This window comes from Mesoplodon densirostris, chromosome 3, assembly GCF_025265405.1.
Source record: "Mesoplodon densirostris isolate mMesDen1 chromosome 3, mMesDen1 primary haplotype, whole genome shotgun sequence".
In the NCBI taxonomy this organism is placed as follows: domain Eukaryota; kingdom Metazoa; phylum Chordata; class Mammalia; order Artiodactyla; family Ziphiidae; genus Mesoplodon; species Mesoplodon densirostris.
In genome coordinates, this window is record NC_082663.1 from 80,035,112 (window position 1) to 80,057,368 (window position 22,257).

The 22,257-nt window shown below is 35.9% G+C and overlaps 1 protein-coding gene across 1 annotated transcript in view; it reads left to right on the forward strand.

The window, feature by feature from the left end:
- Positions 1-21,248, forward strand: part of ERAP2 (endoplasmic reticulum aminopeptidase 2) — a 39,388-nt gene extending 18,140 nt beyond the window's left edge. The window contains exons 8-19 of the mRNA XM_060091822.1: positions 845-976; positions 1,206-1,337; positions 3,566-3,634; positions 4,648-4,823; positions 6,913-6,992; positions 8,002-8,185; positions 12,321-12,477; positions 13,150-13,334; positions 16,063-16,224; positions 16,764-16,904; positions 18,664-18,745; positions 19,621-21,248. Of these exons, the coding sequence (XP_059947805.1) occupies positions 845-976; positions 1,206-1,337; positions 3,566-3,634; positions 4,648-4,823; positions 6,913-6,992; positions 8,002-8,185; positions 12,321-12,477; positions 13,150-13,334; positions 16,063-16,224; positions 16,764-16,904; positions 18,664-18,745; positions 19,621-19,764 (1,644 nt within the window). The 3' untranslated portion in view covers positions 19,765-21,248. The remainder of the gene's footprint in view (positions 1-844; positions 977-1,205; positions 1,338-3,565; positions 3,635-4,647; positions 4,824-6,912; positions 6,993-8,001; positions 8,186-12,320; positions 12,478-13,149; positions 13,335-16,062; positions 16,225-16,763; positions 16,905-18,663; positions 18,746-19,620) is intronic.
- The last annotated feature ends 1,009 nt before the right edge of the window (positions 21,249-22,257 follow it).

Sequence of the window (22,257 nt, forward strand, 5' to 3'; positions counted from 1 at the left end):
TAACACAGATGATAGAACTGGATGAGACACTGGAGGTTTTAGAGAGCAGTCAACATAAATCCCTCACCCTAAAGTTTGTGGATAGATAGCGAAAATAGCACAAATATACAGCTGTGTATGTGGGGTGAGAGGAAAGGATCACTGTCCATATACAATGATATAGGACAAAACAATGCCCATGGCTATAGATCCTGTGCAGAGTTGTTGGCATGTAACCTGAATTGAGCATGACTGGGGACACACTCCTCCAGAATTTCCAAAGGGTTAGTTAATTTCCCCAAAATGTGTGAAAAGATTTCTTCAAACATGTCTTTTTTAATAGGCACAAGAGGGTCTGAACAGCACATATCAAGGTAGTTAGTAATGGATAATTAGCTCTTTGAGGTAGACATTTGGTCCAGTACAGTTACAGACAGACATGGATTCAAAGTCAGTGTCTTCTTATTTGCTGTGTGCTGAATCTGTGGTTTAATCCCAAAGCTTCATACATTCTCACTTGTAAAATGTATATAATGCATCTCCCTTGCAGGGTGTTGAAAGGATTGCAGATGATAGATGTAAGATCCTAGCACACAGCACGTGTTCACTAAATGGGAACCTTAGTTTTATTTTTGTATCGAAGGGATTGGCTCATGGTAAATATTCAGGCAGCATCTGAGGGAATGTCGAATTTATACCTTTACAAAATAGAGAATTGGTGAAAGGGGAATATATAAGGGGAAAGAAACATCTTGTAAGAAATATTGAATACCTACTTCTGAGAATATCTTATAAAACCTATCGTGTTTCCTATTGCTTTGAGAATGTCAAATAGAAATTGAAAAAAAATTTCTCTCCTCTTTAGGATGACGATTTTCTGTACATGTGTTTTGAAGTAATTAAAAGAGATTCATTAAATTCATCCCATCCTATCTCCAATCAAGCAGAAACCTCTACTCAAATACAGGAAATGTTTGATGTTGTTTCCTATCAAAAGGTAGTAAATGCTGTGGACTAGTGGAAGCTCTGCTTTTGGGAGAAATATAATGAGGCCAGTACATCAACAGTTTAAGTTGTTGGTGCCAGGTTATTGCTACCTGTTTCACTTTTTATTTGCTGTTCATTTATCAGACATTACACATGTTCCATAAAATATAAGCTTCCTTTAAAAACATATACTACCTTTTCCTTTATCTTTTTTTTCTTTGCTTTTATTTGTAATTTAGGGAGCTTGTATTTTGAATATGCTCAAGGATTTTCTGAGTGAGGAGAAATTCAAGAAAGGAATTATTCACTACTTAAAGAAGTTCAGCTATAGAAATGCTAAGAATGATGATTTGTGGAGCAGTTTTTCAAATGTAAGTCCTCTGTTAAGTTATAGTAGACTGCTGTTAAGCCTAAAAAATGACAAGCTAATTATGAAGGTTTATAAATAGTTACATTGTCAGGCAACAATATTTGACCTCCTTCTCTTTGGTTTCCCTTTTATGGTTGACCCTACACTTTTGTCTTTTTTTCCAAATCTTTCATAACTTTGTAATTCCTTCATGTAACACCTGATCTTCTCTTCCCAAATTTAAGGTTGAACTCTACTTGCTCAAATGTATTTCCCAGCCTGTATTCTCTGTTGAGTGAGACACACCTCCTCCCTCATAGGAAGAAATCCTGTTCAATCCCTGTCATGCCTCTGTTTCTAGTGCTCTTGCTACCTGAAGGGCTCTCTCTTCTTTCCAACAATTCAGGTGCTGTCCATCTTTTGAGATCTAGCTGAGATTTCACCTCCTCCTTACAGACAGCTCCAGCCCTCATTGATTTGCCTTTCTGCTGAATGCCTAGAAGTGCACTTATGAATCTGTTCCATCCAGTGACATTCTCTTTTATTGGTTTCCATTGGTTCAATAATAACAATGATAATAATAAACAAAATTTGCTTAAGAGAAAGAATCATGTCAGGCCCTTAGCATTCTATTGACCCTATAATCAGTTAATGATTGATTAAAGAACATATGGTCTCTCTGTCATTGGGATTCACGTAGTATAGTAGGTAAAACAGAGAAAACATGCAGTCAACTCAGATGATTCTAATAATTATTAAAATATTCTTAGATTTTCAAATGCAAGGACAATACTTTGTTATAGAAGTAATGAACTGGAAGAGCTTGTGCCTGCAGGTAGAAGAACCCTAAGTCATTGTACACAGAAGAGGTCCCCTCTCCTTTATAAACACGTATGTCCCAGGGACAGTAATAATATTGTTCAATATTTGTATAGCACTTCACAGTTTAAAAAGAAACTTCATGTGCATTATCTCATTTGATTTTTCTGTGCCCTTATTAAGTCTGGACCCTCAAGGTTTAACTTATGTGTGAGTTTGTGGTTAAAGAGACAAATGCAATAATTAAAATTTTTTTCAAAGTAGCTCAAACATTTTACCCCCATTTCTTGAAAACCCTAAAGGGGATCAAATTACACGATCCTTTGTAGTACTTATAAAGATTCTCCTTATCCATTTTCATCACCTCTTGCAGCTGATCCAGATGTTCTTTCTCCACAATTCTCCCTCAGGTTGTCAACAACAAGCATTACATTGCTTTTCTCTCCCCTCTCCTTCTCCCTCTCCTTTGCTATGATGTGTACTTGTGTATGTGTCTCTGTGTGTAGACATCAACCAAGCCTTTTTTCAGCAAGGAAGAATCTGTCTTTGGTGTGGGTAGTGGGTGTAAAGTGGACTAAAGGAGATATTTGGGCAATAATTACAGGATTCTTTTAGGTTAACTGTGAGCAATCTTATGTTAATTTTTGTCTCTTCATGCTTATAACCATCTCAAGAAGGTAAGGTAGGCATTCTTACCCCATTTTTACAGATGGGAAAACTAATGCTAAGGGAGAGATTTGCTTAAGACCATATACCAAGTGAATGATGTAGTCATTTCTTAAAATCTGTCTTCTGACTCTAAGTCCAGTATTCATTCTTTCAATTACATCACAACTTCTTCCTAGTTATCAGGGAAGTCTCCCATCCAAACTTCCCCTAAAGGTCCTAAGTTCTAGGTGACCCCCTTCTGATGCCAAATGAAACTGTGGGGGACTTACCTGTTGGCTCAGTGGTTAAGAATCCGCCTGCCAGTGCAGGGGACACGGGTTACAGCCCTGGTCTGGGAAGATCCCACGCGCCACGGAGCAACTAAGCCCATGCGCCACAACTACTGAGCCTGCGCTCTAGAACCCACGAGCCACAACTACTGAAGCCCAGAGTAGCCCCCGCTCGCTGCAACTAGAGAAAGCCTGTGCATGGCAAAAAAGACCCAACACAGCCAAAAATAAAAAAAGAGACTGTGGTAGGAAAATGATAAATTCCTGAGAATACCTAACTCAACATTGTGTCACATAACATCAATTATACATATAAAACAAAAAAAGTAAATTTTATGTATTCTTTAATGAATTGCTGTGCTTATTACCATGTTTAGATGAATTAAATTTTCATGTATCTATGCTAATAAATGTCTGCATTCATATCTAATATGCATATTCAGCCAACTATCAGTGTCCAAAATGGCAGTGCTCTTTTACTCTTGTTTTATAGGATTGTTTAGAAAGTGATTCTACATCTGGTGGATTTTGTTATTCCGATTCCAAGACAACAAGTAACACAGTAAGTAGAAAGAGACTTGTAGAGTAGAAGAGATTTGGCTCATCGCCTGGCCCAAAGTGAGTGCGTAAAGTCGCCCAACTGTCCCTTTAAATAACTGGAGAGAAATAGAGACTCCACAGTTTTCCTTGAAACAAAGCTGCCTGAAGAAAGAATGCTCAGGCCATTTAGGGGGGGGGTGACGCTGTTACTACTATATTTTTGTTGTTATAATTCAGCTTTCCCACAACCCCGCTGCTAGCTAAAAATATCTCAGCTCAAAATTCTTCTGAGTGGTTACTGCTGCACTGGCATCCTCTAGGCTCTGAAAAATGCCAAACCAAATCTGTTAAGTTTGGAAATAGAGTGAATGTCTTTCTTGAGGCCCTTTTTGTTTACTTCTGGGAAGTTATTGGAGCATTTTAGGAAAGAGAAAAGAAAGTCATCATGGAAAAAAGAAAAGGCAAACTTTTTAAAAAGCATTATGGTAATCCCATCAATTATAGTTTCTAAAGGGAGATTCAGCATCACTCAGTGATCAGCAATACATACCAGAAGCTAAAAAGCTAGAGGTTTTGTTCTCCATTCTGTATACTTCTATTGATATAATATTGTTCTATTGGAATTTTTAAAAAGCTTCCCTAAAGAGAGACATTTCTTCTTAAGCCACTTCTCTGGATTCTGTCGTTAATAAAATGGAGAGTAGTTTTTTGTTTTTTGGTTTTATGGTGGTTTTTTTTTTTTTCTGTTTTGAAAGGGAGGCTTCAGTCTCAAGCCCTTCCTCTTGACCTTTCCTGCCCTGTGTTAACCCTCAAGCTCCCACACACGTCCCTGCTTCAGGTAATTTGCAGAGCAGCCCTGGGCAGCGTGGGGAGGGGCAGCATTCTAGTTTCCACATCGCTCCCCTGGGAGATTGCAGCCAGAGTCCCCACTTCCTGTCCCACCCATGTTTCCAGCGTCCAATGAGGTCGAAGTTTCTCATCTCTCTCTGGCTTCTCTCCTCTGTCTTGAGTTACCAAAGTCACTTGTCATTTCAGCTCACCTTTCTGCGGGAAAATATGGAGGTGAAGCAGATGATGGCTACATGGACTCTGCAGAAAGGAATCCCCCTCGTGGTGGTTAACCGAGAAGGGAATTCACTCAGACTGCAGCAGGAGCGCTTCCTGAACGGGGTGTTCAAAGAGGATCCTGAATGGGGGGCCCTGCAGGAAAGGTGACTGCTTTCCTTCTGTCGGTCTAGTTTACCTCATCTCAGTTTGTTCGTGATCACATTAGCTTTCTTTCAGCTTCTCTGGCAATTTTATGGGGTGCTATTTCTACACAGGACTCAAAGGCCTAAACTAGCCTTGATATCAGCTCAGACTGCATTGTTGAGGGGCACATTCTTAGTAATCCTGGGCCCACCTTTAGAACCTCAGTTCTGATGCAGAAGGTCGTCGGTAATATTTCTAATATAATATACCCTGACTGTATACTAGACTTCTGGGCCCTAATAAATTGTGTGACTGGCCCATACCTAGGAAATGTTATGACAGCTATACACCTGATCAGAAAAGGCATTCCCTATTTGATAAATTAGATGCTAAGACCTTCCTCTCTCTTTTGTTTTTCAGTAAGAGACTATAAACGTAATGTCTTAAAACATGATGTTCCTGGTAATAATAAAAGCAAATCCAATTACCCACACTGTCATCTGTCCTGAGAAAACTTGTTAAAGGCTTTACTAAAATCAAGGTATACAACACTGTCCACCTTCCTCTGATCTATTAGCCCTATCAATAAGATGAATGAGGTTAAATTGAAATGAAATTAATCCAAGTGAATCCATGCTGGCTCTTTTGATTATTATTTTTTCCCAAGGATCTAGCTGTCTAATAACAGTTCTAGAATTTTTCTGAGAATCAGAAGCAAATTCAAAGCCTTTAACACATAGGATATACTGTTTTCCCTTTTTGTGTCATCAGATGTCTATTTCGATCCAACAGCAACTCTTATGCCATTTATCTTCCATTTCTGTGTATGTCCTTCTGAAGTCTGAACTTCAGAGAGCTTAAACAACTTGAAGCTTGGCAACACAGGCTGGAAAATTTAATGTTTGATTTACTATTGCAAAAACAGGACTCATAATTCTGTAACTTATCAAAATGTCAGCAGAGAGAGTTCAGTAGTGTGGTTGGCCCAGAATAACAAATATCTACTGCAATGATCTGTATTTTTCCTCTACCTGAAACAGTATTTAGATTACTATTATAAAATTATTATCCTCTGATCCATGCTTATCCAAACTCATGAAATGCTACTCTTCCTCTCTTTATTCCCAGATATGTTTATCTGGAAAAATCTCTTTCTAGAGTCAAGATCCATCCAGGAATCTCGATCCATTAAGTCTTGGTGATATCTATGTGTCTATTTTTACCAATTTGTATAAATTTTTCAGTTGCTTTGTTAATTATCTGTACTCTCTGGATTAGCAGGTAGATTATCCCTTTTGACCCTTTATTAGATCGAGTCTGTGTCTGCTGTTTCTTTCACTATTTTATATTTTTCTGAAGACTACTGGGCACATTCTCAGTTACTATTCTTTCTGTTTTATACCTATTGGTACTTTCAAGCATGTGATTTTACAGGATTACTATAGCTAATATGACTTACTGTGATAGATGAAATGAGTTCTAGAAGCTGCTAGAAAGTTAGTCAGAAAAAAATAGCCAATTTCAGTTATTTACCATAGTAGGGCCATTGAAAAGTAACTGAGGCCTTTTCCTCCAATCCATTCTGCTTCTCTGCTGTCTGGACTTGGCTGGTGTGCAGATCCTGACACACTGCTGCAGGCACTTAGCAGTTGGGGGGTTGAATGTGGGTAGCTTTGTTGAACAAAAGGATTAAGTAGAAAATCATACTGGAGTAAGATCGGTACCTTGGAGGGCTTTTCCTACAGCTTTGGTTCAGTTATTTGAATTAATATCAGGCTGTCATAATTTTTGGAAATATGAAAGGAAGATTGATTTTGTTTTCTCTTACTTAGAAGAAGACAATCAGCAGAACTTGTTGTGGTATGATATTTGGACAGCAAATGGCACGGGTAATTGTGACAGTTCAACTAGGTATACGTTGCTGCTCCTTCATAATCATTATGGAAGAAATGTTGCACACCCAAGGATCTGCTAGTCTTAGCCTATAAAATTTATGATGGTGTGAAGGATGAGTGATTAGGTGTCTTTTACAGCCTATCCAAGTCTGATGATGTGAAAATTGAAATGGCCATTAATTTAGTCTGTAACAGTCTTTACTTTCTAACATAGGTACCTTTGGCATATCCCAGTGACCTATTCCACAAGTTCCTCTAATGCAATTCACAGACACGTTCTGAAATCAAAGACAGGTAATGAACTAACTAGCCAATAGCTGTTTTAATTCTGAAATTAAACATGTTCTGAGATATTTGGAGGAAAGATACTGTAAGTCAATCTGATAATGAATGATATATGTTTGAGGAAGTTCTCATTTTTCCATATATGTGTTACTAAAAGAACCCTTTAGCTAGAAAGTCTGAATTTTTTATTCAGTGGAAAGTTCTCTTGTGCTTCTAGCACTTAGAGATAGGTTTATATTGATATTAAGAAATGATGGCATCCTATCTTATGTCTTTTAATACATACTAGTTCAGTGGATAAAGGCATACACTCTGGAATTGATTCGCTCTGGATTCAAATCCTCATTCTGTCACATATTAGATGTGTGCCCTTAAGAAAATTTTTTAACTTCTTCTGAGTTTCAGTTTTCTCATCTTATTTTGAATGGGGATTAAGCCTCACAGAGCTTTTGAGAGAATATGGTAATGTTATCTTACCACCTAGTATAATGTCTGTCATATTAAAAATAATACAGTTTTAATTTCCCCTTTAAACACATCACTGAAATTTGAGAATGTTGCCATCATAATGTCGTGTTCAGCCTACAGTCCTTATTTTGCCCAAAATAAGGACTGGACAAATGGATCACCTATTTACATATACATATTTCAATGAGCAGTAAATAAACCTTGAGACAAGGCCACCAATAAATCAAGCCAAATTCCAGTCATGTTCATCATCTGGCTCACTGGGCCCTTGCATGCCTCTTAAACCTTCATAGACTGCTTTTGAGAACAAATTCATCAGTCCTTTTCCTAGGAATTAGTTTATTTATTAATTTAATAAGGTCGTCATCCCCAAAATAAGCCATCCAGCAGACTATGAAAATAAGGATCATTGTTGAGTCTTCCAAAACTTTGTCTTCTCCTTTATTTATTAGTAATAGTATGGAGAAATAGTATGGAGACTAACACTTTTGGAGATGTTCCTGGTGTGCATGTCAATAAGGAAATACTTATACCAATTTTCTCCTCCTAGATACTCTGGATTTACCTGAGAAGACCAGTTGGGTAAAATTCAATGTGGATTCAAATGGCTACTACATTGTCCACTATGAGGGGCATGGATGGGACCAACTCATTACACTGCTGAATCAGAACCACACATTTCTCAGACCTAAGGACAGAATAAGTCTGATTCATGATGCATTTCAGCTAGTAAGGTAATGCAAAAATTCATCTGATTTCATAGGAAATAACTGCTTTATCACCAGATAAAGCAAACGTTCAGTATTAATCATTCACATGATATGGATATGAATGGAGGTCAAATACAGGCTGTTAGGCCACAGCTTACCCACTGATAAAGTATTTTGACCCATCCAGCATTTAAAAATTTAATCCAACATTTTAAAATATGGAGAAGTTTATGTAGAAATCCTGACTTCTGGAATCTCTTAAATAATGAGAAAATTTGGCAACTGTAGGCCTTCATTCCCACAGGGCAACCATACAGGAGTGTAGAGTGGGCAGATCTTCCTTTGGGGTCAGGCCTACATTCTCCTATGTACCAAAGTCCTAAATGGTACACATGAGGGGCCTGCTTCACTCACTTATGGTGGACCCTCCAGGCCTTTATTAAGCTTTTGACCTCAGATTTTAAATTTGTTTATGCTGGTAGCTTGCTGTTTCACCAAATACCAATGTAATCTGTTGGACAAAAGGTATAAATATGGTTATAACCTTTACAATTTTAAAATCTAGTACACAATCCATTCATTACTTTGCTCACATTGGGGAAGTCAATATGAAATTGGTAGAAAAATGAAGGAGGAATTGACTGTTTATGTTTATTCCTCTTTTTACTTTCCTGGAAAGACAAAGTGTTTTCTTTCCTTTTTCCCATTTATCATCAACAGAATAATATGTAGAATAAATCACAGGGTCACCAATGGAAAAAAAATTGGGGATCAGGTGGTGTATTTTGCATTATGTAAGCTTTTCCTATTCTGAGAATTACTGTAATGTACTCACTTTATTCAGTGTGACATATTTTTTCCTTTCCGATCCTTATTTAGGTCAAATTACATAAAGGTAACCAGCAAGACATCTCTCAGACACAGCTTCTCTGTACAATAGAGTTCCCTAGTTAGAAAAGTGAGAGGATTGAGAGCTTAATCCTCAGTCCCATAGGTCTCAGGAGCATCATAGTAGCATAGCTATCCTACGTCTGAGTGGATGCATGATAGACTAGCTGAGAAGTGGATTATCATTAGTTGAGGGAGGTTTGTCTGCTTAAAGGAGATACTCTGAGCAGATTGCAAAGAAGGTAGATTACAAATTTAAGACCAGGCAGAAGGAAGAATATTGACAACTCAGCAAATGAAAGCCAATCTTTCAAGTAGTTGCAAAGTCTTTTTTGCTGTTTCTAGCCTCTAAATTTATGTGTAGTGTAAATTTAGCAGAAGGAACCCTATAGTTACTGATGCATCAGTGGGAAAGCAATCATTTCTTTACTAGGTAGACTGGTTAATGAACTTCTGAGTACAAATTTTGGTTTAAAACTAATCAACTAAGTACTACCTCTTCACTTATTGTTTGACCTTTGATAAGCCATTTAACCTTTCTAAGCCTAAATTTTCTAGTCTTTAAAACTTTTCTTGTCTTTAAAACTCCAATAATAATAATGTCTATCATGCAGGGTTGTTTTGAGGATTGCTTAAGATAATGTAGATAAAGCACTAAGTACAGTAATAAATGCTCAATAAATGGTAGCTGTTAGCATTATTAGTATTATCTAATATAAATTGTTTAAAAGATCATTCATTGAATGGGAAGGTGAAGTGATAACATAGAAAAATGCATTTCAAATAATGTGAAATTGGAAAAAAAGCAGAATGTAAGCTTAGGTATTATTATGTTTGCAGTTACATGAAAAAAAATAAGCTAAAAGTGAGAGAAACAAAAACAGGAATATTCCAAAGTGCTATTAGTAAATATGTAAGGTAATGAAATTATGAGTTTTTCCCTTTAATTTCCAATTGTTTTGTAGTTTGTTTATATTACTTTTATAATTAAAGTAATTATATAAGAAAACAATTTAAACATCTCATAATAGGTCTAAATATTTTTACTTGCTACTTTGCTTTGGTGATATATATCTCTTCCTTCCCTTCTTTGTGAAATATCTATTTAAGAGTTAAAGGATGTAATCTGTGATCACATTTAGTTTAGAGACAGAATTTGACCCAGGAATGCATATTCATTTCAATTGGGTTTTCATACTTATTATTAAATATAATTTAAGACTTGGATCTCCTCTGAGTTGGGTGGAATTAAAATGACAGCCATAATTTCCTTACAGGTAAATTATTTATTTCTTTAAGTCCAACACCATAAAAAGAAGCCCCAAATTGTTTCCTCAGGAATACAGTTTATTTTACAAAGGTACCATTTAGCTGAAACCTTATGTACATAAGTAGATAGACTTTTTCCTGTTGGGCTGAAGTATATGCTTATATGTGGGTTTAGTTTTTAAGCTAAACAGACATTCAGATGACGTTTTGTGCATTGATTGAAGCAGAGGGCAGGTAATGAGGGGCTGGTTTTTTATTAAATAATAACTTTATAAAAAGAAAAGGAGTCCCTCTTAAATGAATATTAAGATGAAAATGTTTTAAAGTAGGTAAATATAAGAGTAAATAATGGCATTTGTCTAAGTAAAAAATAAATTAGACTGGGCTAAAAAGAAAAACAAGATTAATATAAAATGAGTTTTATGTGTTAAACATTCTTTTTAAAATTTTAACCCTAGAATATAATACCTAGTTTCTTCCTGTTACTGATCCTCTTAGTATACTTTATAGCATCTGAAAGGAAATACTATGTCACACTGAATAAAGTGAGTACATTACAGAAATTCTTAGAATAGGAAACGCTTACAATGCATAATACTCCACCTGATCCTTAATATTTTTTCTGTTGGAGACCTTTTGACCTGATTTATTCTACATATTATTCTATTGATGATAAATGGGAAAAAGGAAAGAAAACACTTTGTCTTTCCAGGAAAGTCTAAAGAAGAATAAACATAAGCAGCCAATTCTTCCTTAATTTCTCTACCAGTTTCATATTGATTTCCCCAATGTGAGCAAAGTAATGAATGGATTGTGCACTAGATTTAAAATTTTAAAGGTTGTGACTATATTTGTACTTATCTACTGCACCATGTACTATGACACTTACACATGTGGGCAGGAATAGTGACATTTTGTGGATTTGTTTTTTAAAAAATATAGCAGACCATAAAATCATAGAGCATTATGGTCCAGCCCTCTGTCTTCAGATGAAATGTTTGGAAAATTTACTGTTAAGTCTGTTTTAAAGCAGTATGTCATTGTGGCTGAGAAGAGTATAGTCACAACAAAAGTTGCTTGCTTTTAATGTCACTTCTTTCTAGTTTCAGTTCCCTCATTTTAGATGAGAATTTAAAATTTAAAAAACCCATAGGAGATAGGGCATTATATTAATGAAAAATTCAAAACAGATATCTTTGTTCTGGAATCTGTTTCCATATAAAACTATTATGCTTAATCTGGGAGTTGGATGCTGGCAAGAATGGTTTATAGATGCTTCAGGGACACAGGTCTTCTCAGAAACACATGTGAAAACCACTTTACAAAAGTGACAGTATAATGGTTTATTTCCTCTGCAGAAGAGATCCTAATGTTTTGATATTCAGAATAATAGTTTTGTTGTTTGTTCTTCTCATTAAAGGAAAATGTAGAGAAGGCATATCACTTTAGAATCTAAATAGATTCTTTAAAAAAATGAAAATCCTTGTTTGGACCCACTCAGGATAAGTGCTGCTTCTCTGTTAGGCTCTAGGAGGGACACCAAAGAAATAAAAGACATGGCACCTGTCCTCAAAGTTCCAAATGTGCTTGGAGGAACAAGTCAGACCCACACATTAGGCAATTAGAGAATGACAAATATATGAAAATTTGATATTATTTGGTACTAAACATTAATATTAACTAATATTTATTTCGTTTTCATTTACAAAGCTCTTATTTGTGTTAGACATTAGTCTAAGCACTTTACCTATATTAACTCATTTAACCTTACAACAGAGGACTAAAGTAGATACTCTTACTATCCCCATTGTATTGGGGAAGCAGCTGAAGCCCAGAGAGGTTAATTTGCCCAAGTCAGTGGCAGAACAAGGATTTAAACCAAATGCCCTGAATATAATGAACCGCTTCTGTTATTGCTCTCTATATCATATTTGTTTTACTATTTAAAATGTTAAGAACTGTAAGATATGCACAAACCACTGACATTTGTTTTATACCTCAGTGCAGGAAGGTTGACTCTAGACAAAGCCCTTGACCTGACTCGCTATCTCCAACATGAAGCAAGCATCCCTGCACTTCTCAAAGGCCTGGAATACCTAGAATTATTTTACCACATCATGGAAAGAAGGAATATTTCAGATGTCACTGAAAATCTCAAGGTTTGTGTTTCTTTCAGAAAATTCATTAAGTAAAATACACAGTGCCTGGAGGATCAGTGAGACTTGTTCTGTTTTGTGTGAACTCTTGGGGTTAAATCTTGATGAATCTGAGGAAACTGGCTGATAGCACAGTCAACACTTAAGCACCTAATAGTTAGATGTCCCTCGTTCCTTGTCATCACCATCCTAAGAGGTAGGTGCCAGGATCATAAGCAAAACATCCCTCCTAAGGTGATTTTATCTTATATCACTTGGTATTCCCACCTCAGATAGGAAATTAAATTGTACTTCTTTTTTTTTTTAACATCTTTATTGGATTATAATTGCTTTACAATGGTGCATTAGTTTTTGCTTTATAACAAAGTGAATCAGCTATACATATACATATATCCCCATATCTCTTCCCTCTTGCGTCTCCCTCCCTCCCACCTTCCCTATCCCACCCCTCTAGGTGGTCACAAAGCACCAAGCTTAAATTGTACTTCTAATGGAGAAACTAACTCTGGTAGGTGGAGGCCAGAAAAAGAGAAGCAAAATATAGAGATAAGTAGTTCTATGCTTTGGGAAAGGTTCATGCAGACAGTTTAGAGTTGAACCCTTTGGATGGGTGAGTGACAGCTGGGTTAAGAACTAAACTTAGCCTTTCTGTAAACCATCCTATGCTTTCTGCAGCATTACCTTCTCCAGTATTTTAAGCCAGTGATTGACATGCAAAGCTGGCGCGACGAGGGCTCCGTCTGGGACAGAAGGCTTCGTTCGGCTCTCTTGAAGCTGGACTGTTATTTGAACCATGCTCCTTGCATCCAGAAGGCAACTGAACTCTTCTCTCAGTGGATGGAATCCAGTGGAAAATTAAAGTAAATCTGGACTTCTGTTCTTTTCACTTTTTTTTTTTTTTTTTTGCGGTACGCGAGCCTCTCACTGTTGTGGCCTCTCCCGTTGCGGAGCACGGGCTCTGGACGTGCAGACTCAGTGGCCATGGCTCACGGGCCCAGCCGCTCCGCAGCATGTGGGATCTTCCCGGACTAGGGCACGAACCCACGTCCCCTGCATCGGCAGGAGGACTCTCAACCAGTGCGCCACCAGGGAAACCCTGTTCCTTTCACTTTGATGTAAAAGTCTTTGATCATGCAAGACATTAGATCTAAAACCTTTTAGTGAGGGTAGAAAAAAAAAAAAAAAAACATGCTGGGAATTACATACCCTTGTTTCATGCTCCCACATAGCAAGTGCTGGATAGATTTTGTGGGAAGTGAGGTTTAAGTCCCTGTAGGGGAGAGCTAATAAACATTAGCATGGTACCAGAAAGATGGCCAGAGGGTGGAGGCCGGCAGGGCGGCTGCCCAATCTCCAAGAGTAATGCCTTTTAAAGGTAAAAAGCAATGTGAAATGTTTATGCAATCCAAACACCAGTGATCAGTTGATGAAACTAAAAAAAGGGGAGGAGCGTGCCTTTTTAAAATGTGTTTACTTCTTCATTAACCAATTAACCAATACCACACCCCAGCCTTAGCCCCAAGTTTCAACTTCGATAGGAAACTGATGATTTGGGCCATCTAAAGGATGTGTATGGTGGCGAAATTGATTCCAGTGGTGGTTGTAATCAAGTAGATGCCTGGTGATCAAAAGGATTATGTTGCAGTTTAGTTTAGCAGCTGCAACCCATAAGTACTGAAAGACGCCACGATCTTTTCAATGTAAGCCTTGATTTCTGTCCAACACATGATTTTATATTGTTGCTATTAAAACTCTAACTCTCCAGTTGGATGTTTTGAGAAATCAAATCTGTATATGAATTAAGGAAAATTCCTTTTTATAATAGAAAAAATAATTCACAACTTTAGTACCATGTAAAGCAATGGTGTCAATTTTCCCTCTGCCAAATTGTTATGAAATGCTATTATAATTTATCTCCACATAACTAAATCTCAGTGAGCTTTTTGAAATCTTTTCTTGAATTCTTCTTTAAAAAAAAGTAATTCATTTTCTTCCTTTTGGACTTTTTCACTCTTTGGGATTTAGGCTTAAAATCAGTTTCAGAACAAAAATTTCTTTTAGCTATATCTTTCTCTTCTTTTTGTTCATGTTTAAATGAACTGTATGAGTAAGGCTAAAATATAAACATCTGCTGCCCTATAACACAACAGAATATTATTCTGTCTTTCTGCTAGTTATAAGAGGGATGATCTTACCTGCAGTAACTCAAGTCCAGTAGATACAATGGTTCAACTTGTTGAATAGGATGCTATGCCTATGAAAAATTTCTGGGTAAATCTCATTTAAGCTTGTAATCAAGAACACATAATCATATATTGTAGGTTTCTTTTTTCTAAACTTCAAGAGCACTAGTATTAATCCTAAAGGGGAATTTCCTTTTATTGATTAATTGATTACTTCATTCTTGAATTCAAAATACAATGCTTTGCCTGTTGCCTATGTTCCAGGCACTGCATTTGGTGCTAAGAATAAACTAGTGAACAAAGCAACTATGTGTTCTACCTTCAAGGAACTTACAATTTATTTGTTACCAATTTTTATAAATTTGTACAGTAAAACACACTAAAACAAAATAACGTGGAATGTAATTTAATTACTTTTTGTTTTATGACTCAAAGTCTCTTGGGATATTTAAATACATATAGTACAGTGGAAATAGCACAGTATTAGAACCATAGGTCTAAATCCCATCTCCAAAAAGGCTAGTATGTCAGCTTGGTGCAAGTTACTTAACATTTCCAAGCTTTATTTCCACTTTTTAAAAATTAGCATAATTTTTCTATCTCACTGGGTAGCTTTGACAGTTAAATAAGTTGTATAGAGACTAGTACAATCTTATGGTCCCTGCATGATAAATACAAATTTCCTGTCCCATCCCTACTTCTCTGTGTTTTGGTTATTCCACACCATCAATATGAATATCATTTATTATTGATCTAATGATATTTGGAATTAAAAATCATAACCAAATTAAAATCAAAACTAGTTAGTATCCTATAGGACAATAAAACCCCAAAACCATGGTGTCTTCTTTAGGTGGACAGAAACTAATAATATTGCATCTTATCAGTTTTACAGAATTATAAAATGACTGAACTCTAAACAGCTGCGCTAAAATATAATTCTCTACACCTAGAGAGTCAGATAACCCTCAGACAGGCTAGAACATACTCCTAGTGTGACATTAAAGCAGCAGGTAATAATCTTTATAAAAAAATCATATAGCACCAATATATGCTATTTAATGATAGAATTCTATATAAACGAGTGCATTTATATTTCAGAAATCACCTTTTTATTTATTCATTCCATCAACTTTCTGTTTTCAGCTCCAAGTAGTTTACATTTTTATGATTATTATCCTTATTAACATTTTATCATCAGGAGGAAAAAAAACCAGAAATAATTTGCAAAGTAGAATTACATAAAATATTTTTTAAAAAATTTGCCAGAAAAAAAGGTTTAATATGCTAGGTACTGGAAATAACTCAGGGGTGATTCTGTTATAGCAATTTAAAATCATAATAAGAAAAAAAGAATTTTTTCTTTCATAGAAGTTTTTTTTCACTTTTGTGCTTAATATTACAGTATCCCAACAGATGTTTTAAAGATTGTGTACTCCGTGGGTGCTCAAACAACAGCAGGATGGAATTACCTTTTAGAGCAATACAAACTGTCATTGTCAGGTGCTGAAAAAAACAAAATTCTGTATGCATTGTCAACCAGCAAACATCAGGAAAAGTTAATGAAGTAAGTGAATTTAACTAAATTGTTAAAAGTAAACTTACACATATTCAGGGAAGATACTAAAATTTCAGCCACCAATTTCAAAGGCATATAATACTAACTGAATCAGAATTTGAACCGCTTTGACCTTACTTCCAAAAATATATATTGACAAAATGCAAAACAGATATTCCTTAGTTATTAACATGTGATTGATAGTAAACAAATAGCTATGTTTTACTTTCAGAACCTTGGCAGAAAATTATTGTACAAAATACAAGATGCTAATCATCTTGTATTTTAAGATGCTAATACAAGATGTATATAAGATGCTAATCAAAGTTCTTTGAAATAATAAGTGAATAAAATTACTTCTAGAAAAAAGTAAAAGTTTAATTGGAATAGTAAAAATGTTAGCCAGTAGAGACTTTATTACTGTTTTTGGTACATCACACTTTCGTCATGCCTCTTTCTCTCTGATTCTTCTAATATACTGATAGCCTGAGTTAATTTCCATTGTAAAACACAAACCATGAAAAATTAAGTGATTTTTATTTCTTCAGGTTAATTGAACTAGGAATGGAAGGAAAGGTTATCAAGACACAGGACTTGGCAGCTCTTCTTCATGCAATTGCCAGAAATCCAAAGGGGCAGCAATTAGCCTGGAATTTTGTAAAAGAAAATTGGATCCATCTCCTTAAAAAGTTGGTATTTGTTTACATCCAGTGTGTGTTCTTCCACCCAGATATCTCAGTTGCCTAAAACCATGTATAACCAAATGATCCCAGTGATACCATTTTTACTCAAATAGTTTGATGAAGTCTGTCAATTTTAAAACTCACTAGCCCAAATTGTCCTGTCCAGGTATAAGTGAGAGGAATGAAATAAAGGGAATGGGAAACAGATTTCTCTTACTCAGCCCAGGCAATGAAGAATTGCTGGGAACAAGTAAGAGCTGAGTTAAATCCAGTCATCAGCCCCATCCCCCCATTCCCTTCTGGCTCTCTCCCCAACCCTGAAGAATACATTGAAGCCATATATAGTACATCAAACACTGGGGGGGAAAAACTTCAGGAATTCTGAAGAGAAATAATCCCTATTTCCAGTTCCCCTGGGGAGGTGGCACAGTGGAGAGCTTGGAGTAGATAAAAGAAATTCAATCAGAAATGTTTTGGGAGCTCCCCTCCAAAACTGGATAGGTTATGAGTCTTTTCTGGGGTTTCAACTTTGGGGAAAACTAGAGCTCACTCAGTATGCTCCTGAACCTAGAAGAGTCCCAGAAAAACCAACAATGATTAGATTCCATTGGAATGTACAGGATGGCATTGCTTTCTCTCACAACAAACCTCCTGCTAAGTGCTCAGCCATTCCTCATCCAAATCCAAAATGTCACTTATTAACTATATGGAAAATACCCTGAATGAAAGAGCTGTGCAATTTGCTCTGTTTATCTTTGTATCAGTTAGCATCTCTGATGTCAGTCATCCTCAGTTCCTCTTCCCTATCATTTCTTAGCCATAAAGGACTCAGAGTCCTCACAGATAGCTTTTTGTCAGTAAAAAGCACATTTCTACCCCACTCCCGGACCTTCAAGGGGTTGACATCTACATGAGACTGAATAGTTAAAAAATTGCTTTTTTAAAATGTCTTTCCTTAAAGACCTTACTGGAATCATTGGTTTGGTTGTTTGCATGACTGTCTGTCCCCTCCTGAAATGGTCAGACTTTTCTGCAATGCTGTAGATTTATTTCATAACTGGAAATTATCCTCCTGCCCAACCATGGTGCACAGTCCAGACTTGGGACTATTTCTGAGATGTATCTATGCTCTGCTTTACAGCATGAATCTCTTTGACCTGTGGTACAAATTCTCTATATAAGACACTGGGGTAAAGGATGCCATCTGTGGCTTTGAATGAGAGTTCAATAAACAATGCCCAATAAACATAATGTATAAACACAGTGGTGTCCAAAATGAGGTGGGGAAGTATGTAAGACAATGCCCTACAGTGCAAGAAGAAAATAATACTACATGTATTATTTGTTATCTTATGCTCTTAAATTCTCCTTTTTACCTTTAACATAGTACATGCATATAATTCATAAATAAAAATATGTATATTGAGAAATTCTTGGTCAAAAATATTTATTGATGAGTGTATAATCAAAAATGTAGAGAATGCTGCTTTAAATATAAACTTAAATTTAAACATAAACATTGGTCATATTTCCTAAAAAAAGCTTTATTTACATTTTAACCTTATGGTCAAATTTGATAAATTTCATAGCTTTCAGATTTTACTGGATGAATATGAGTTATTCTTGTGGTAATTAATAGTATCCATTGCAAGGCACAAATTTATCATATAGTTATTAATGTTATATATTTTAAATATATAGCATGTTATAAACATAAGGTCATTATTTCTATTACTTAAATCTATGAGGTTCCTTTTATTTTCAGATTTGAGTTGGGCTCATTTCCCATAAGAATGATCATCTCTGGCACAACATCTCACTTTTCTTCCAAGGATGAGTTGCAAGAGGTTTGTGACTCTATATTGCTAACAATTTAAAAATAAATGTTCAAGCTGTAGAATTGAAAGTAAACTTAGATGCAATCTGGTTTGAAGTTGTTATTTTATTAAAAGAAAATAAGCTGTTTGTCCAATGTCACATAGCAAGTAAATGGAAGGGATAGGACTAATGTTCATAGCATTCAAGATGGAAATTATACTTGAGGGATGAGTCTTTTTGTATTATTTCATTCATATTGTATCATCACTCGAGTGATTATATTGAAATTTGGAAGAGTGCATAAAGGTCTTTTTAACAAAGTTACTCTTTTTGGTAATTCTACTTTTTTTTAAAAAAGCATTCTAGTGTTTTACATCTTCTTTCCACAATAAATCTCAAATTTATTTACTTTACAAGCAAATTCAGAATTCTAGTACTTAAATCTCAGATCACTGCTTACTCTATGACTTGGCTCAATCTCTTTTTTCGGAGCACAGGCTCCGGACGCACAGGCTCAGCGGCCATGGCTCACGGGCCCAGCCGCTCCGCGGCATGTGGGATCTTCCCAGACCGGGGCATGAACCCGTGTCCCCTGCATCAGCAGGCAGACTCTCAACCACTGCGCCACCAGGGAAGCCCTTGGCTCAATCTCTTAACTTCTTTACCCACAGTGTGTTCACTTGTAAGATTTGTCATTCCTGTCTTATTTTATCTATTGTTTGAAGGTAAAGTGAAATAATAATTATGCCCAAAAAAGAGAAGAAGAAAATAACCTTTCAGAGATTGGCAAAGAAATGCTTGCGCCTGTGTTTGTGTAATTTATATATAAGCTGTTTTGAAACCCTTTGGAAGAGGAAGTGTTTTATGAACCATGTCAGTTATCCTTTTCTTGCTTATTTTTCAGGTGAAACTGTTCTTTGAATCTCTTAAGGCCCAAGGATCACATCTGGAAATTTTTCAAATTGTTCTGGAAACCATATCCAAAAATATTAAGTGGCTGGAGAAGAATCTTCCCACCCTGAGGAATTGGCTACTGATTAGTATTTAAATGGTCAATAGAAACAGCACATCAGATGCAGGCTGTGTCTACATGAAGTGGGCAAAGCTCAAGTTAAAGTCCGAGATAGTTTAACCAGTGAGAAGCCTCAAGAAATCAGCCAGCACAGATACCTGTGCTCAGCTATCATCTCTAGCTGATGGATGTATGATGCTGCGGTGAGGGAAGTCCAGTTCAGTAGCCTATTTTAAAGTAAACTTTGTGAGTAATGGAGATATGTAGAAATGTATTGATAAATATAGCTGTAATAGTTTAGCTGCAACACAGACGGTCTACAATGCCCGACATTATGCAACTACAACTTTGCTTCTTTGTTGTTTTTTTTAAACCTTACATAGAATCCTGGAATTAGCCCAACCAGGTTACCTCCAAGGAAACACAGCCAATCTGCAAAAAAATCTTTCTTTTGCATCCTTCCATCTTCTTACTCTCCAGCTCCCTCAACTCAGACTGAATAGTTTAATTTTTACCATTCGTGTAAAATCTGAATCAAATTATGAAGCATACAGATGAAGAAAACAGAGACTTTATCACCAAATCTCAGATTATTAGAAATTAGATGTCAGGGTTTATCAAGGAAGCCAGGAAGGCCTCTTGGCTGGAGCCTCACATTCATGAAGAGCCTGAAAAGTAGACTCTTGAGATCATCTCTAAATGAAGTTAAATCTGTAGTCACAGAGGTACAGGAGAGAAAAATGACACCACTTTAATCCATGTACTATTGCATTTTTAATAAATCTTCTGAAAGTTGCAGAGTTAGATCATACTATGGTGTATATTTTGGATTAAATTATGGTTTAATGTAACTATTTAAATGTATAATTATATTTTCTAACCCAGTTTTGGCATGTCTTCATATTTTAAGGGAAACTCTTGATCTCTAAAATGCTTTTCTAGATGCTTCCCTTAATTGTTTGACTAAGGTATTAGGAATAAATAAAGAAAACACCACTCTAAATACAGGCAGTAAATTTAATAAAGTAATGATCCACATATAAACTATAAATGTTCTAGAAAAATTTGAATTAATACACAGATGATTGGCTTATCTGGGTTATGGAAAGAGGCTGGGATTATCTGGGTGGGAGTGGGGTGACAGGGTGTTTTCCAATCCATTTTAAAGTGATATCATGAAGGTCTATAGCCCTTTCTCTGTTGCCATAGTCAGAGACAGGATACAGTTTGGATGGACCATGGGCATGACCCAATACATGTTTTTTTAAGTTTGTTTTAAAATCATTTCTTGGAGTCTTTGAAGCACCTTTGACTCTAGATTTGACCTGTTCATGGCCCTACCAAAGTTTGTATAACACCTAAGTGATATCACTCTAGAATTATATGTACTGTAGCATAAGGAAACTGAAAGAGTAAAGAATACTATTTTTCCACCAAGATAATATGTAAATTAAGCAGTAAATATGTATGAGTTTCAGTAGAATTGTGCCATCAACATTTCCATGAATAAGAAAAGTACTTTCTCTTGTGTAGTAATTTATCTACCATAAATTTCCAAGTTTTTTATTCTCTTCCTTTTAGTTCTTTATTTAAATACATTTTTAATCTCTCAGGTTCTTAAGAATTGAGTACAGAAAGTGGAAATTTTATTATTTGATGAGAATGAACATGAGAAGTATCGTGCCAATAATGTTTTAACGAATAAAGAGGTTTTTTTTTTAAATGTATTGTACTTATTAGTGTGGTATTTCAAAACCTTTATGGTGGTTGCCAGACCCCCAAAACAAACTAGGGTTTGGCTAAAGTTAGTTTTACTTTCTTTTACCTTGAATGAATAAACAAGTTGTAAAAACGTTATATACAACATCATGAATAATGATGGAGTGAGTAGATACAACTTCTCCATGCTTCCCTGATTCCCCACAGAGGCACAGGGAAATTTTTGTGGTTTCCAGAGCCCACTTAGAATGAGAAACCTTCCAGATCAGGGGAGCCCAGAGCAATGACTTGCTCCCTTTTTAGGGTTTGTGTCAGGGAGACTAGGCCCTTCAGCCCTCAAGAGTCCAACTTACTACCGTGACAGTAATTTCTTGTCCTACTTCATGTTCATACTTCTGCATTTCATTCTTTGCTATGTCATTGGGTCTATTTGAGGTTCCAGAGAAGCAAGCCTGGCCAGGAACTACTAGAAGAGATCCTAATTTTCTGAGGGAAGTTCCTAGGGTTTTTCTTGGTTTTGTTTTTTGGAATTTTTTGGGGGGGAGGAGGGGTTTATTCCATTCCAAAATGCAAGGAAGGCCTCTAAATAGTCACGGGATCTAGTTTTCTACTTAAACATTAATGTCTACCAAGCACAAGTTTGTTTATAATGGCCACATTTTTACTCTGCAACAAATACCTCTTTACCTAAATTCATTATGACCTTATTTCCATTCAACTATGTCACTATTTTTCATTCAACACGTAATTATATTTACAGACTTTAAATCAACAGTTTATTATATTGTCTGCTTCCTAAAACCTTAATCT